The sequence below is a fragment of the Siniperca chuatsi genome, linkage group LG4 (genome assembly GCF_020085105.1).
Source record: "Siniperca chuatsi isolate FFG_IHB_CAS linkage group LG4, ASM2008510v1, whole genome shotgun sequence".
NCBI classification, from domain to species: Eukaryota; Metazoa; Chordata; class Actinopteri; order Centrarchiformes; family Sinipercidae; genus Siniperca; species Siniperca chuatsi.
In genome coordinates, this window is record NC_058045.1 from 20,894,778 (window position 1) to 20,913,535 (window position 18,758).

Below are 18,758 nucleotides of genomic sequence, written 5' to 3' on the forward strand. Positions count from 1 at the left end.
GTCACTTTTATGCCTCCATTATCTAATGATATAGAAAATGGTTAGAAGTTTTTATCTGCATCTCGATTTGGATCTGCATTAAAATACAAATAGTGAGAGACAAATACATGTGCCAGGTTCATTCAAGTAAGTGCAACTGCTACACAACAGCATGTTAGCATTATCACTGTGAGCATGTTAGCATGCTGATGTTAGCATTCATGCTGATGTTAGCATTCAGCTCAAAGCGCTGCTGTCCCGCACTTCAGCCTCACAGAGCCGCTAGCATGGCTGTAGACTCTTGTTCGTCAATAAAGTCTTGTTCATAAATATAACTTATCTAGAGTTCTGAGAGTTATTCATAGCCTCTGCCTAGTTGCAATACAGTCCAGCCTCCTCAGACTAAACTCCTATAACAGCCTACATAGTAACTTTCTAGTGCCTTGGATTATTGTCTGTGATATGAAAACAGCTGATCTGCACAAACAGAAATTGTGTGCAGCCACTGTCCTAATACTCAACTTCCAGATGTGCTCCTATTGAGACTCACAGCTCTGGTTCACAGGTCACAAAGTGCTTGGAGGTTATCGCAGTGTCTGCATGATATCCTCTGGGGCCAGACTGTAAAGGTACTGGCCTTTTGTACGAAATGGCCTCAAGAGAAATGTGAAACCACCATTAGGCTGCTATTGAAGGGACATGGCAATAGGACCACCATTAATGCTTGAAGGGTGTTATGCAGAACTGAGAGCAAAAAACAAGCTGCTAGCTGTGAAGGTGTGAGTGAGAGAGACGGAGAAGAAGAGTAGAGAAAAAGAACAGCAGAGGAGCTGTCTGAGGAAAGGAAACTAACAGAGATAAGTGTCCGTTGAGAAGGGAAGCAGTACTGTATTTGTCGGCAAACGTTTCAGTCAGCGCGACAGACAGACTGCCACCGTCAGTGTCCCCTCCACTGTGACTCAGTGACATTGTGAAGGTTGGCAGCTTTGGTGCAGAGCTGGGAGAAGAGAACTGGAGAGGAGGCAAAATAGATAAAGTTTAATGAGAGGGAAGAGAAAAACAGGAGGACTCCCCAGGCAGCCAAGCTGAGAGCGCTGAGCAATCACTCACGCATAAAAACACACTGTTGTTTATATAAACAAATCGCAACTTCACCATTCAGTTGTAGCTTCCACCTGAGTAATCAGTGCTTTTAAAATGCTAAGCGCATGACAGCATCACTCAACGAGTGAACACTGTCAGATGAAAACGTGGCATCTTCATAAAGTCAGTTTTAATGAATAGCTAGAAACAGTGATATAACAGCATGTAACACTGTGAATTTTGCAACGTTTTTGAAATAATATGTATAAGTCACGGAAATAAGCTGGAGGGCTATATGTGCAAAATAGTAAATTCATGCAGTAGTTAAGGCTGTTTTCACATCTGCAGTTTGGTTCACTCAGTCCGCACCAAAGAAGTTCTGATGTGTTTCATGTTGGTGACATCCTGCATTATCAGTGCTACATGAACCCATGGGGGTTTACTCCGTAGAATGACAGCAACTCATGCTGCACTTTACTGTGCCTATGCTTTTAACTTCTGGTGGTCACAAAGAGATCACACACAAATGATTGATTATGAGTATTATCAGTTTTTAAAATCCTTTTATTTATTCAGTGAAGTTTCACTGAGAGTAACGCTCTCGTTTGCATGAATGCACTGTTACACAATTACACGTGGAAGCTGCCCACGACAAACACAGTCTGATCTGATGGCCACTGAGCAGCTCCAATAGAGCAGTTGGGTTTTAGGGCCTTTGCTCGCAGTTGTGCTATTGAGGGAGAGACAAGTGCTGCTTTTTCACTTTCCCCACCCAAATTTATCCTGCCAGTCTGGCGATCGAACTGGCGCCTTTCTGGTCACAGGCCCTTGTCTCTAACCTTATATACCATAACTAATGACGGGGAGGTATGAACAAGACAAAAAGGAGGTGATCTTGTACTATTACTGGAGTGCTGCTATATGGTTGCTATGTTTCACTTATTTTATATAATGAACTGGCAAAATACATGGAGGACACAAGCTCAACACACTGTACTGACCCGCATATGTGTTACCATGGTTACTAAATGATCTAGCATAATCATATAGATTGTCTCAGTCCGGTTGTTTGGTCTGCACCAGAGTTTGAACGACAGAGGTTACACCATCTAAACAACCCAAACAAAATGTGTAAACCAACCAGTTTGTTTAAACAGCCTGGGTGTGGAAGCACCAAGTAACAAGTTAAGAAATGAGGCTTGAAATAAAGGGGGCTCACTTTCAGATGGGTCTTCTCTCATTTCTGCAATCTACATTCACCAGTATATTTCCTTTTCTATCACATCCTTCCTTTTCTACACCTCATCTAGCCTTGCCCCCCCCCCATCTCTCACTGTCTCTTTTATTGTAATTTTCCATCCCCACTCTGTCCCTTCCTCGGTTTCCCAGGAGTAGTGGCATGAGTGTGAATGTGTGTGCACACACAAAGTGTCAATAGTGACTAAGAAGCATAATTACCCTGAGTGCAATTGAACGTGCTGTGTGTGTATGTCTCTCGCTAACTCTCTCTCTGCTTTTCCTCTGCTTTTCCTGTTTGAAGGCCAACATTTGGGCGACCTGGAAAAGGTGAGCAGTCCTTGATGAAATGGATCCATACACTCATCATCGCACCTCAGTAACAGGACTCAGGGGAATCGGACTGAACAAAAAGTAACTTGGGATAACATGAGAGGAAGCGCAGACTACGTGGGAGAATCCTTAAGTACACATGACGAGGGTCGAAAGATCTGAAACATGTTATACACACAGAGACAGAAGTGCTGAATGGGCTGTTTCAACCCAGCAGGGTCATTCGTCCAATTAGACCACAGAGATAGATAGGGATGTTAGAAAATATTCATGTTGAAATTACAGTATTTTCTGGAAAGAGTAATTTAGTATTGTGAAGTATTTTCCAACAAGTGTGTTGTTTTTGGTGGCTCATATTATATTATCACATTACTGAGTATGCAGGTACTTGCCATGGATTTGAGTTTAGCGAATTGATGTTCCTAACTTATTCATCAGTCATCTTAGAGATCTAATGTAGTGTTATTGCGTATTTAATCTTTGGCATGATATTCACTCTAAGAATGGGCACTAAAAGGAAGTGCAAGCCCAGATGTACACCCTGAGGACACTTTATGTGAAATTGGGCATATTACAGAGAAAGCACGTCTTGTCATTCTGACAGTAAATCAGCTGTACTGCAGCATGTTTAAGTAGGCCTACATTACTGAATTTTCCTCTGTGTGTGTTTCAGTATAAGAGCTGATGTGACAATAGAGTTACAGTTAATCCAGAGAAAACATGTAGGGGGACTTGAAGAAGAACTGTGGATATACAGTGAAGACTGCAGTGTGTGGAGAATATACAGTATAGAGTAGATGACACCTCTGTCACTTGTTTGCGGTAAAAATGATTGTCTCTCAAGGGAAAAAGGCTATTCTCACATCCTCTTTCTTTTCCAAGTGAAAAGTATTTCTATGGTATTCTTGTGCTTTGGGGAATCAACAAAAAACTAATAGCGAACTAGGACAGAACAACTACAAAAGAATAGAGGCATAACAAGGTGGAAGGAGAGAAGAGGATAAGTGAGTAATGTATCTGCAAAAGACTGTAAACTGTAAATTGTATGTTTTACGCTAATTAGCAAATGTTAGCATGCTAACACACTAACTACAATTAGCATGGTAAACATTATATCTGCTAAACATCAGCATGTTAGCATTGTCATTGTGAGCATGTTAAAATGCATTTAGCTCAAAGTACTGCTGTGCCTAAGTACAGCCTTGGAAATTATGATGGCCGTTTTTCATCATTTTCTGACATTTAATAGACCAAATGATTACTTGATTAATCAAGAAAATAATCAGCAGATTAATCAATAATGCAATGAGTCGTTATTTGCCCTAAAAAACATATATTTTTTTCACGGTGCATTTGTGTATGAAGGAATTTTGAGTCAAGGAAAACCAAACCACTCCCAAACCCAGGGAGTTGCTAATTCCATATGACGTCACTGCAAGATCCTAATTTTAGATCATCATCATCGCACTCCCCTGGTATGCATATTAACCTATGTCTGACTCCGACTTCTATACCTACTACTGAAAACATATGACGGTTGCTGTGTCCTGGAAAGAAAAAGTAAAATATTTTGTTTTGTCTCTACAGACCAGCAATGCATGCAACTACACTACACACACACACACACACACACACACACACACACACACACACACTGTATGCATGGTTTTTGCACTGATGACAGACAAGAGACATAATGGGGAAATAATGATCATAATTAGTATGAGGTTCTGTGCCATTAGGGGCATAATTGATCTCACAGTCCTCTACCTGAGAGGCTAATCAGTATACACACTGACCTTTGCACACGCTGACATAACCTTAACAAGAAATTCATAATGCAAGCAAAGCCTATTGTTTGCCCCCCTCTTTCACCCTCTACTTCCTCTCTCCATTCAAGGTGACCTTGAATTTGACGTGGGCACAGTTTAAAACACGGGAATTACCTTAAAATGTGGCATGTAATAATGCTATCGAGATAATTTCTTGGAGGGGATACGTCGATTCTTTTAACTGATTTTAGAGGGCAGATGAGTTATTTTACAGTATCATCATCCCATTTTTCTAGTTTTCTCTACTTAGTTTTCTGCCATTAGTGCAGACATTTTTTTAAAAGTTAAATCAGTGTCACTGTTCATCATTGGTAATGCATTTACCCTTGTCAATGAAACAGATAGATAACTGTTCGATAATTGTTTAAGACTCAGTCTTTGGGTTTATCCAAACCTTGACTCACTGATTTTTTTTCACGTAGCCTCTAATGATTATAAATGACCTTATTAGCATATGTTGTTCACGAGAATATAAATTACTTGCCCTCCCTGGACATTTAGGTTAATGAGAGTACTTTCCATGTGGTGTTAGTGAGCACTATGGAATTCCTGTGGGAGTGTGCTACTGTGTGAGTACAGTGAGTTAGGAGCTTTCTGCAAAGCGCTGCTTGACCTCAAAGCGTGCTGTACCTCATGCCTTTGGTGGAGTGGTTGTGGAAGTTTTGCAGCAGCTGCGGGAGGCCCAACATGGCTTCAAACATCACGGCCAGGGAACCCAGCGTCTCCACAAACACAGCAGAGTCCAGCAGCAGTAGGGTGACCACTGCACACAGCACGGTGAAGCCGAAGCAAAAGAGCAGGTAGTCCTCAAACACGCTCCACTTCCAGAAATAGCGAAAGTCCAATTCTGGAGAGGGGAGGCAATAAAGCAGATACAGAGAAACCATTTAACTTATACTTAACACTTGTCATCAGTATTGTTTACAGCCTTGAAAAACTAAATTGAATAGATGTGACAGGTAGAGAAGAGAGTACACAGGAAGGAAAGTGAAGATTGGGAAAAAAGTGTGGGAGGATTTAAAGGAAAGAAATCTGACAAAAGAGCCTGAAGAGATGATCAAATAAAGAAGCAGAGTAAGAGTGAGGAAGTGTGTGTGTGTGTGTGTGTGTGTCTGTGTGTGTAGTGCTGTGTGAGTGTGAGAGGGTGCTTACAGTATGTGAAGATGGAAACAGAAGAGCAATAGTGACAGGCAGAGATTGAAAGTGGCGAGGGCAACATCACAGGAAAAAGACAGGAGGAGGAAAGAGAAGGAATAAGCGCGTTTCATTAAAGGATGCATAGAAATTCTGCAAAGACAGCACTCCTAAATCAATACTGTACACATGCGTAAGTGAATGGAACAAAGATAAATGAGGCACTCGAAAGCTTTTACACTTCTATTACTTGGCCTTTGGAGAGGCAAGGCTTTACATTTAGAAAGTTTATTACCTTTGGTATAAAGCTATCTTTCCACTGACACAACTCTATTTATTATGCGTGGCTTTTACAACTTACTGATAAATACAAAGACCACAGCTGCCTAAAGCTGTTGTTTGTTCCCTAAAACGTACTCAGTCCCCCAGGCCAGCACCAGGGGACTGAGTACAAAAGTCAGAGTATGACTTTGAATTAGAATTGAGCCAACATTTAAATAGTCACAGTGGTCCAGCAACCTAAAACAATGTCTCTCCTATCGGCTTCAGAGGGACTGAGTTCGCTGCTTGCAGGCTGGTTCAGGAGCTGCCAAGGAACACTTATGAGGGGAAACATATAAGCCTACTACATCAGCCATCTCCTCAACGGACCATAATGTGAGATGATCGACAATCTCTCATTGCTTATGTATGACCATGGAGCTGTGGAAAACCAGCTGACATCAGCTAACGGGGAATGATGGCTAAATAAGAGCACATTAGTTAGTGTGGGGACTCAAGCTTGACGCTGTGTACTGCGAAGCACCTGACTTCCATGTGTGCTGCTGTTACCTTTCACACTGACTGAGTAGGCTGCACCTATATGAGCTCAAATATGTGTGTGTACATGTGTGTACTGTACAGTTGCACGTATGTGTGAGGCCTTGAATTTCTATATAATGTCAAATGTTGACAGCAAAGACTGATCCTGCCCTGTATCCACTGTCAACTATTGAATGAAGGCAAAAAAAACCCAACACATAAAAAAGTCAGCAAATAGTGAAAATGCAATTTCCCAGAGCTCAAGGTGACTCTACAACTCACTTTTTTGTCCAACCAACAGTCCAAAACTCAGGTATTCAATTTAAAATGACAAAATTGAGCAGCAAAGCAGCAAATCCCTATATTGAAAAGGTGGAACCAGAGAATATTTGGCATTTTTGGTGATACATAACTTAAAATGATGAATCCAAGTGGCTAATTAATCTGTTGTCTATACACTAATTTATTAAAGGAGTAATCATTCCAGCACCAGTCTGGTCAGAACTTGGTAAGTGATTAGGATTGGGAAGTGTCATGTACACCAGTACTCAATTATGCAAATGCAAAAAAAGTATTTGCTGTTTACAGTCTCTTAAATGTGTGGATCTGGTTGCTTTTCTAAATGTTTTACTGTTGTCACATGAATACCTTTGGCTTTTCTGACTGTTCATCAAACAGAAATGAGAAATTATAAAACATCACCTCAGCTCTAAAAGGCTGTGACAGGTCTTATTGTGAAAAAAAAATTGCACCCATACTGTGCACATAATTAGGGATTATGAGTTTGGTTATAAAAAAAAAATCTTAACTCAAAGGCCAACTACTAGCTTTTTTCAAGCTTTCCACAACATTTCAAGGTTTCCATGAGGTGAGGTGAAAATTTTGAATTAAGTTTACTTTTGAGGAGACTCAAACTGCAATGGCCTGCCAATGAATGACAAGAGACATTGGAAACCCAGTATGTATTCATGCCTACCTGGTCTTTGTAGTCTCTCTCAACAAAAGAGGAGCGTTTTCAGGTTTAAGAGCTTTTCTCTTAAAGGACCTTATCCGTGAATATCATCTCACATACTGTACATATATGGTCACACACACACACACACACACCCAACACCCAGCTGGGACGTTTCCCCATTCCACTCCAGTGAGCTGCATCTGCTGTTGCATCCTGGGACAGACAGAGTGAGACATCTTGCAGCGAGTTCAGCGTGGCATGTTTGTGGCAAACAGCGAACGTGATTAATGGCTTTATTACAGAGAGCCACAAAAGACACATCAACCACAGCTGACAGCAGACATGCGAGGTGGGAGAGGAGAGCAATACTACACACACATACACACACACACACATGCTTTTCAGCTCTCTCTCACACATACTATTTGATATATCGACTCTTAGGGTATGACTTATGTCTGTTCTCACAAACTATGACACTGACAGAAGCCGAAGAGCTGGAGACAGAGAGCCTGGCACACTTCAGCTCTTATTCACAAGTCCCTCTTCCCTCCTGGTGCCCCTTTACTACAACACAACATCCAACGTGAGTCACTGCAGCCACTGGCGGTTGGCAGAGGGAGACTGGAGAGTCAGGAGAGGCTTAGAGGCTGCCCTTTATCAGCAACACAAAAGCCCTTTCATTTCTGTTTGAATGAGACCAAGGTGGTGAAGTATAAACATGCTGACAGCAGCAACAATGAGAGTAGTGGTATTTCAAAACTACTGTCAACTTTTCAGTGTATACAGCCTCCCGCTGAGCCTCTCACATTTTCATCTCTCCATTTTTAATTCAGCTTCCCCTCCCTCTCTCCCGCTTATCGGCAGCATGCACACATACACACTCAGACACCAAAAACACTATTCTCTTGTCCTCTTCCCAAGCACTCCAATCCATTTTCATACAGAGAGCAACACGCCCACTCCTCCTTCTCTTATCCCCGCTCACCCCCTCTCTATCACATTTCATCTCTCACTTATACAGCCTTGTATGTTTACCTGCATAATAACGAAGAGAGAAAGCTATGCATCATTCATGGAGTCATCTCTTTTATTTGTCCTCCTCTCATATCATGCATCATCCACGGTTTACTTTCCCTGACCAGCTCTCACTTCTTTCCTCTCACTGCTTCAATCTTTTTTTTTTCCACCCACCTTGAAGACTAAAAAAGTGTCTTCATTTCACACACACACACACACACACACACACACACACACACACACACACACACACACACACACACACACACACACCACCTTTGTGGCTGCTGTCCTATCACCCCAGGACAGGACAGGTGGCCTGGCCTTTTCCAAACAGCATCCTCATGTCTGTTGTGTGTTGAGGCCTGGGCCACACTTCAAACACCCCAGAGGCTCTGGAGTGCCAGGAGGAGGCGAGACGCTCTTTCTTCACACAGACTCTTTGTTTACACAGAGGCCATTCAAGATCAAACAATTCAATTACTAAAACTGGAGAGGAAGCAGCCCAGAGGACGTCAATGCCTGTGTATGAAGATACTCATAGATGTGAAGATGTGAAGTTTCTCCGGCAAGATAAGTCATATAGTCATCAGTTTATGTGTGTGTCTGTTCAGGTGTAAGTCCGGAGTTGTGACAGCCTTAGCAGGTCTATCTGGTGTGTAGCATTATCAAGACTTTGTTTCAGCGCTGATAGATCTGAACAGCAGTTTCACACAATCTGTAAAGAGGAGGGAGAGGAGGATTAGAGATGGAAGGAGGGGTGGAGGGTGTGTGAGTCAGAAAGAGAGGGAGAGTAGCCTCGAGTCACTAAAGTAGATATATGGAGGCTAAACTTGCGATGTTTCCCATCAGGCCGAGCAGAGAAAGTACAGTACAATACGGAGCCGAGAGTAGAGACTCTGAGACAGAGACAAGGATGGACAGCTAGAGAGCTTCGAGATATGCTGACTCAGCACGGTGCTCGGTGTATCTATCTGAAAGTTGCTGTTTGACATCTCTTGTAGGCTGTCTGCCGGGTGCTCGGCTCACTTGTCTAATCTGTGGAAAGGTGCGGCTTCTTGTAGGACATGCGCTCTGCAATCATTTGGACAGACAGAAAGTCACTGGACCGTTCTGAATTCTATCTTCCCGACAGACTGAAAAACAAAAAAGGGGGGGTTTGTTGATGCAGCAGAAACATAACTTGGTTCACCAGCAGAACAGGTCTGAATGAAGGCAGCTCGGAAAGAGTCCACAGCTCTCTGTGTCTCCCTCTTCCTCTGTCAGCTCTCTGAATAATACAGAATAGTTCATATTTAACTTGAGAGCAGAGGAACTTCATCACCCAACTGCCTTCTCTGGTAAAACACTTGGTTAATTTATTAAGACAAATATGAGTAATGCTGACTGAGCATTTCAACTACTTCACCCCGGCGCTTTTTTAGAAACTGCATAAACTACTGATCACAAAATCATCAAAACACTATTTTAGTTTAGTCATTATTTATGAAATTCAGCAGGACACAGAACAATCCACACATTGACAAGTCAACACAAAAGCAGGTTAATTAACGTAAAGCAATAAAAGGGAAATGAAAAAAGAAACAATGATGACATTGCCTACCACCCCTCCACATCATCCGTTCCATTTCATTCTCCCTCCCTCCTGCTAAACTGTTTAGATGCTTCCCAGTGGAAAAGAATTTTTAGAGGGGATGTTGCACAAAGTCACACTGGACCAACAACGGCACTGTGTGGAGAACGGACGGCTCGGGTCCAGCCATGCATTAGAGGAGTTATTTGTGGTAACAAGAACTGCTATTTCTGCCCAAATTCACACCTGCCTGGCTGCAAACTTTCAAATTATGTCCTTTAGAGCGTCGCTGTTTGATCTCAGTCAACAGTTACTCACAAAGGTCTTAACAAAGTAATTAATGGCTCATTTACTGGAAAATGTAACAACAAAAAAACTGAAAATGTGCGTGACAGTGATAAGCAATGAAAGGTGCAATAAAAAGTGAAAAAGACAATGCAGTTAAGGTAATTTTCACTGGGGAAGGCAGGATTAAGATAATACTTAGATAAGTTAGCGCTGTATACTTCAAGTTGATCCTTTTTTGTGCATTTTGCTGAGTAATTAACATTTCTGATCTCATCTTGACAGTGTACACACACTATTGCACAAAAATTCCTGTATACACATATAAAAACACATTCACACATACAGGGGAATCACAATGTCCAGTGCAATTACTGTAACTCTTTAATTTCCAATAGCTTCTGTGTGTATGTTTGCCACAGGGCAATGAGGCATATTGTGCCATGCACCATTATGTATTTGAGTTTTCATTTGTTTCTGTTGCATTATCTTCTCAGCTTAAACGTTGAATCCAATTTTGGATTTGTTGCTTCACTGCCCAGTTTGTCGCTACTACATCCTCTAGTTTTATCTTTTATGGGCAGTAAATTAACAAAATAAATTAAGTTGTAACAGAGGGCCACATTGTTTCTTGTTTCTGCAGTGGTCTCTCTAAACTCTGTTTGGTCAAATCTGTCAAAACAAAAAAAGCCTGTCTTCATCTTCTAATGCATATCTATTCACAGGGATGACTGGCACATCCATTTGCAGAATATTTTGTGTATTACAAAAGTCATTAATGCAGAAACATACAAGTCAACAGTTTACAGTTGTTTGCTCGAATGCCTAATGGTGAGGCACTGTGTGCCTTTTAATAGAAGTTTCCTGCTGGCAACTACAAATAATGTGCTGCAAGGTTGAAACTTAAGATGAATGTGATAAATATTAGGACAGTTAGCTTAGCACAATTACTGCATATTTATGAGGTGAGGATCAGCTCCTCGCAAAAAAAGAGAAATATACCTCCTCTAGCAATTTTTTCACCAACAAAAACAAACAAAATCCTACAGATAACATTAACAGTATACATTTTAGCATTTTTATTATAAAATCTCAGCCAATCACATTCCCCCTTGCCTCTAACATGCTAGCTTGTAAACTCTCAGATGCTGAGCCTGGTAAAGCACTAATGCTAGTTTCAGCATTCGCGTAGTGTTGGCGTGACGTACATTTTGTCATCTCGTGTCAACAGACATACATCTGTGTACGCTGACACCATAATGCCTGTTTTGAGTATATTCAAGGCTCTACTCCAAAATAAACTCCAATAAAAATATTACTATAAAAAATGAGAATGAATACAAATGACCTTTGATATAAAATTGTGATTTTAATTTTAATTTGACCAAGTGCTAATAATTTCATAATTTATTGCCAAATTTATATTACCGTATATATACAGTATATTTTGTGTGTTGTACAGCTACTATATATTTTACTATACCTATTTATGATATTTTATGTTTTATTTATCTATTTAGTCATCTTTTTTATACTGCATGTTTTGACATCTAATAAAAAAAGAAGAAATAGAGAAAGGTGAAATCATAAAACTATGATTAGAGAGAGAGAGAGAAATGTCTTTTATATGATGGTCTGGTCGGCTTGCAGCAAATAATCTTTCGTCAAGAACACTTTTCCCACAGAGTTTCTGCCGCAGTAGCACTTCTGAAAGTGGGCAGCTTTGACCTTGCGAGTGAACCATGACTGTGTTTTTCCACGAATGATTGCTTCCTCACTGAGTGTACATGTTCTTTCTAGCCTTTTGACCCAGATGAGGCTTAACTAATGAGCTCTATTGGCATTAACGACCCACAACAACAATTCTGTGACCGCTTGACCTCTGTTATGTACTAATGGATTCCACAGCTGTACCCCTTTTATAAAAGAATAACTCTCTGATCCAAGTCAGAATATACACTCCTTCACTGACAGGTACTGAACAACCTTCACATTATGCACATGACAGGAGACATTTCTGTATGACACTCCTGTTAATGTATAGAGACAGACAGACAGAATACCATTATTCTATCAGTACAGTCGCTGCATGACGTCTCCACACCTAACATTTGTTTCAGCTTCAGGTTCATTGACAATTCTGGTATACTGTCAAACCCACACTTCCACCACCACCATCCAATCTACCTTTTAACATTCATTCTCGCTCTAGCGCCTCTGTCCACTATCGTCCCTAAAAGTCATTGCCCGGCGCCTGCAGCTCTGAGATAAATGAGAGTGAGTCAGTCGGCCTCTAGTACGCCGCATTCCCCAAAAAAAGACTCCCATCCAGGGCCAGCTTTCTGCCATGACCGGACTGTCTGTATGTGTTTGTTTTAGTGTTTGAGTGTGTGTCGTTGGGCTCATGCAAGGCTGGGCAATAATTCTAAATGATTGTTTAGTAAATTTGAGTGGAATCGCATATATGATCATTTCATCGGATTCTTTTGTAATTCAGTTCATTCTAATTAAAAATTGACTAAATGAGTTTTGCCTAATGTAATACATAACAGCAGAACACAGTGCATTGCACTGGACATCAGTTCATTATTTTATATGATTTTGCATATGCACATTTGCCATACCATGATATACAGTATCTAAATAAAGGACCCACAAAGAGGTAAATAGGAAAATAATATAATAAAACCATAAATGAATAAAATCTTAACTAGAAACTGAACTAAGAAGTAGGACCACACTCAAAATAAATATATACAATGATGGGGCCTGGTAATTTTCTGTTCATGTTTAGTGCAAGTCTAGTAAATAAGTTATATTGTCATGTATTGATATGGTGAGGTGCAGTTAATTGGAATTGAATATGATATTTTGATATTGGAAAAATGTTCATAATATTAATAACATGATGATTTCAAAATGTCATCGCAAGTGATGTTTTTTAAAACTCTCTTTCATTTTTGTCTCCCTACTAAAGGTCTTTATAGGTTCGGTTAGAACCAGTCTGAAATAAACCTTAGGATAATTAGACCCGATCCAAAATGCCCACGCAAATAGCTGACAAACAGAAACACTGGAAGCAGCATGATGCTCCACCAATTGATGAGCAGCTGTGGTCTTAAAGAGTAGCAGTACATGTCATTTATCCCTGCACATCATACTTCATACCCGTCAACTCGTCTCAAAAAAACACATTTTTCTCCTGTGATAATTAGAATGCACCACGTGATCAGAGCTGACAAGAGAGCCTGCTTGGATCCACTCGAGTATTAGACATATTGACACACAGGCCTGTGACACTTGGCAACACATTGGGACCCTATCAAACATCAGTTTCTAAGAACAGAGAGGACCCGATGAGACCTCTACTCGCTACCTTTTTCTGCACGAGTTCTCTCTTGCTGTCCTCTTTAGAACTCTCATTTCATTCTCCCTCACTCTGTCAATCACAGCACTTCCTCCCTGTGCTCTTCTTCTGCTGCATCTACTGCACAGTACTGTAAGCTCCATTAAGCAGAGAAAATCAGAGATAAAAAAGCCCTTCATTGGCATTGTCCTCCACTTGTCCTGATAGCATTCGTATAAGCCTCTATATCTTGCCTCGCATGTCAGCTAAATCCGTAAATGTCTCAAATCTTTTCAAGATCACACAAGATTGGGTGTGTCTGCAAGTGGATGCAGGTTGTTTAGGATTTGCTGTCTACAGCAAAATGAAAGTTTGACGTTGTTTCAAAGAAAGAGCTGTTCTTCCGTTTCATGTGTTTTTCAAAGGCTATCCGGCGTGATGAGCGAGCAGATATGTTTTCTTATTGTTAGCTGATGAGCTGTTATCTACTAATCCCAAACACTGAGGCTATTTTCATCTCTGCCATTAAGGACATAACAGACACTTAATCATAGTACTACCCAGTTTCCCCAGTTCCTTCATTTTTAACTATTTTTTATTAATAGTTTGGTTCACAGAAACTTTAAAGACACTGACACTGATCTGACTCTCGTTTTCAGCAGCAGTAGAATAATGGCTGAAGGAGCATCAGGAGATTCAGATGAGCCAAAAAATCTCTGCCCTCATTTTTATTTTTTCATTTGCAAACTAGCGCTTTCAAACCGGTGTTGGCAGCTCATGCTGTCAGACTCGGGTTGTGAATGCTTGTTTGATAGCAGAACATCAGAGCAGCACGCTGACACTGAGCTGACAGTGAGCAGGAAAGTCCATCTTTTTAGACTTATTACTACGCCCATAATTCTTCACACTCAGTATGTGAACAGTGGCACATTTTCATTGCTCTGGCTCTACTCCAGCATGTTGGATTAGAAATGAAACAATAACTGTGAGATTAAAGTGCTGGCTTTCAGCTTTAAGGGTGTTTGATGTTCACATACATATCAGGTTAACAATGTTGGGCTCAAAGATTTTTTTTTAATAAAGTCCTGCAATTTTAGGACAATGCAGCAAGAAAATGAGATTCTTGGCTGTGTGCCAAGGAGTTTTTCATGTCCTGGTAATTGCAAATGCATTTGTATGACATAAATAAAAATGTTCAGCCACTCCTGCTTTATCTTATAATGCAAATGTCCATGTGAAACTGCTTATGTGTGGCAGCATTTCACATTGAATGAGTCATGGTGTACATCCATGTAAAACAAGTGATACTAGTCACACACATGCTTCTTATACACAACCTGTCAATTATGAAGTAACTATTTAAGTAGTTCTTACTCCTATTCAAGTAGTCAATAAGTACTTCATTGAGAGTCACGCAACATTTTTGTATTCTCATCCTAAACATCTTCCAAGTCAGATTAGGCAAACTCTCTTAACTGCACAAACTTGTCGTAAATTACTTGTTTTAACTTGATGAATGCCACCTGTTCATGAGGACGTGCGCTTTTGTAACATGCGATCATTTGCATAATAGACACTCCCAAAATGCTATATAAGGCTACCTGTTCCGCTCCGTTTGTGGGCAAGTTGATATGGTGAACAGTACATTAACTTTGCATTTTTAATTTTTACAAGTATTATAAGTCAAACAAGTGATTTTTTCCCCAGTGGAGGGAGGCAGATCAATATCTGTACATGACTCGTACAACAGGTCCACTCGCGAATTTCATCCTTACCTAAGAGAAAAAGTACAAAAAAATTGGTGAATGCAGCACGTTTTCTTAGATCATTTGTGCATGCACATCTGTTTGTATGAGTATATATTTTGGCTACTTATAGCAGACATAAAAGGGTTCTGGAAGGCTTAAGTGTTGGTGTAGACCGTGGTGCTGTGTGTCTTATGGATGATAACTGGACAGAGTGGTGAAGGCAAAGTGCTGAGATGCTGTGACCTTGGTGCTGAGGATGGTGGAGTGGAGTGGATGGAATTGAGGAAGTGAAGCATCACTGGAGCACTCACGCTGGGAGAGCATGACAGAGACAGAAGAAGAAAGATCAAATTAACTGCACTTGGGATGTCTTGCTCTTGCCCTCGTTCTGTCTCCCTCATACACTCTCTCACAGACACAGGCAGACACATGTCAGTGATGTGGGTGTAAATACAGTACAGTATCTCATGATGTACATATAGAACATAGACTCTGTTTCTCTTTCCCTGCCTGCTTCCTGCTTGTTAAAAGACACACAAGAATCAAAGTTAAGCCTGGCTGTGTGTGAAGGTGATTTGGTCAGATAATAATCAGCTGTTGACCAGATGGAAGAATCGGGAGGTCCAGATAAGGGAGGAGAGAACAGGAGACCAAAGGGGTCCAAACTATTTATTAGGGTCTACAAGGGCAGACAAGTTATCAATGGGAGGCTTTCTTCCTATAGAGATAAGCAGGTGTAAATAAAAGATAATGTGACTGGAAAACAAAGTCCGGGGGAGGGGGGTTCAGGGGCAGGACTATTATTAGCTGAAGAATTACACTGTGTACATCAAAAGATTTCCAGATCAAACAATGTGACCTTCATAGCAGTGATGATGGTTTGTGATGTGGCATGTCTGTGGTTTTTGCTAAAAGAGGAGTTCACATTTAACATACATTTTCTTTGTGTGGTTTTTATGGTCTGAACATTGACAGTTCAATTTAATGTTTAACCCACACTGACAACTGAATACAGCCTGACCTGAAATGCACATCTGACAGCATTATAGCAGTTTATTAGAAGCATGATGTGGCAATTACTTGTGAAAATAACATTATGTAATTATTGAGCACAGACTGACATTTCCTAATGTTGTGGATATAAAGGAACAACACTCGCAAACATGATGGGCAGTGTTCGTAAACCCTGTTGCTCCCTTCAATCACAACACTGTTCCATCCCACTAACATGCAGTGTACCATGCAGGCTCTACACTCTGTGTGTCTTCGTAAATACAATCGGACGTGTTTAGATGACAAAGCCCTCAACTTCCATAGAAGGGAGTGAAATACATGAGACAATATGAGATTTAACAACTGCAGATGACAGATGGCACAAAAACATTATGGAAGACTTTTTGTTTGATCAAGTTTAAATTTGTATAAATTATGCATGAATAAGCATGCGGTGTCTCACTTAGGAACTTGATTCAATGTGGTTATTGTTCTAAATCTTTGAACAGGCCTCCACATCTCCAGTGCCGGGAATGGGCTCTGACTCGAACGAATGACAGGGAAAACTATGAGTTTGATGTGAATTACAAATGCATGTTATCATACGGTATGTGCGGTAAACACATTTTTATCCTAGATTAAATTAATAAGGCAATAGTCAGAATTAGTAGCTAGCAGTGTGATCTTCTGCCAGATATTCATCTTTTGATTTTGTAAAGCAACATTCATAAAATAACCAATTTTGTATAATTTGCACGATTGCCACTGATTTTACATGCACACAGTAACGGCAGCTTAATGTTCAACCTGAGCAATGCATAGAAAAACAGAGAACGTGATGCAACGTAACTGAAATTGGTAAGTGATCCCTAGAATTGTAAGAATTTAAATTTTCCTAAAGGATATCTGTATCTATCGTGGTCTAGTCTCTCCCAGGATTTGACACACACACACACACACACACACACACACACACACACACACACACACACAAGTGGCACGGCGACACATACTTCTTCATCTTCTTCCTCAGGGTACAATTACCTCATGACCCAACAGTAATTAGCACAGCACTGCCTCATTAAAAGTCATTATTTAGATAGAATGTCCATTGACCTTGCTCACTACACAACTGGCTACTTTCCTTTGATCCCTTCTCCCTTTGTGTGTGTAGTTACCACCGTAAGATAATGTCCATTGCACTTTATTGGGGCTGTTTATACCTGTAGCTTTTTATGCAACTATAATACTGGGTAAGTGGCAATGCAAGGCTAACAAGGCTAAATATTTGATCATTTATGGCAAACAGCAGAGAATAAGCAAAAGGGATAAAGCATGAAAATATATGTTCTCAAAAGCATGTGTTTATAGTACTAAAGTACAAATAAGCTGCTCAGATTGGGTTTATTTATGATATATTTAGCTGTTAATTTAAGTCTGTGAAATGAAAGCAAATTCTTAACAATTGTGTGTTTTAACTACTGTATGAGCAGCAGTAAGTAGAAGTGACTGCCTGTCAATCTGTTGGTAATACAAACATACTCTCAGGTGGCCATGCCAGTGCTTTAGTTACTTGTTCGGGCAAAACGTTTTCATGTCAATCCCACATTCGGCCTCTTTTAACTTTAAATAGGACATGTTAAATCAAAGATTAAATTTGCTTAAAATAAATGTTTTTTCCCCATGCGATGAAAGCAAAATCATTTCCAACACTCTTTAACTGACTTTAACACCAAATAGGAGAAATAATAAGATTCTACAATTAAAGATGCTCTGCGTCTCCCTTTGACTCAGAAGTGTTAGTTGTGAAATGCAAATGCATTGCTTGATAAAAGTTGGTAAAGCTTGTAAGTCTTTTAGTGCATTTACGTAAACAGATCAGTTAAAAAAAGTGATGTAGTATGGACTTCATTCTAGCTCTGACAAAGAAGAGTAAGAGGAACCAGCTTTGTGAATCTCAGCTGCTCTGATAGTATAGCCCTTTCATCTCACAATAACAATATAATTATACAACATAAAGCCTAGTGGACATTAGTTGACTAAGTAAATGATGTCACTTTGCAGAAAAATACTAGAAAACCACCATACAACAAAATCAACCCCGATGTCAACACAGATTGATGTTGCACACTGTCACAAACATATCGAAATAACAGGGACTGGGCCTGAGTGGGCCTATTCATAAACAACTAAGACACTTCAGAATCTGACCCAGCACGGATGGTCAGTAGCTCACCACTTCTCACAAATTCATAATTTTTAGTATCAGCATTTTTCCTGTTTGTTGATGACCAAGCCCTGGCTTTTAGTGCTTGTTTTTATAACATGATGCAGATGGAAGAGGATCTGAGTATCAGCAAACATGTTCTTGCTGTGAGGTTGCATCACTGTCATCACTTGCTTGTTTCAATGGTTCAGACAGAAGAGGAGAGAAATAAAG

General features: G+C 40.3%; 1 protein-coding gene across 2 annotated transcripts in view; it reads right to left on the reverse strand.

Moving 5' to 3' along the window:
• si:dkey-246g23.2 (solute carrier family 66 member 2) overlaps positions 1–18,758 on the reverse strand; it is a 47,720-nt gene that overhangs the window by 13,879 nt on the left and 15,083 nt on the right. For both annotated transcript variants that reach the window (XM_044192518.1, XM_044192517.1), the window contains exon 4: positions 5,094–5,310. In XM_044192518.1, coding sequence (XP_044048453.1) covers positions 5,094–5,310 — 217 coding nt within the window. The remainder of the gene's footprint in view (positions 1–5,093; positions 5,311–18,758) is intronic.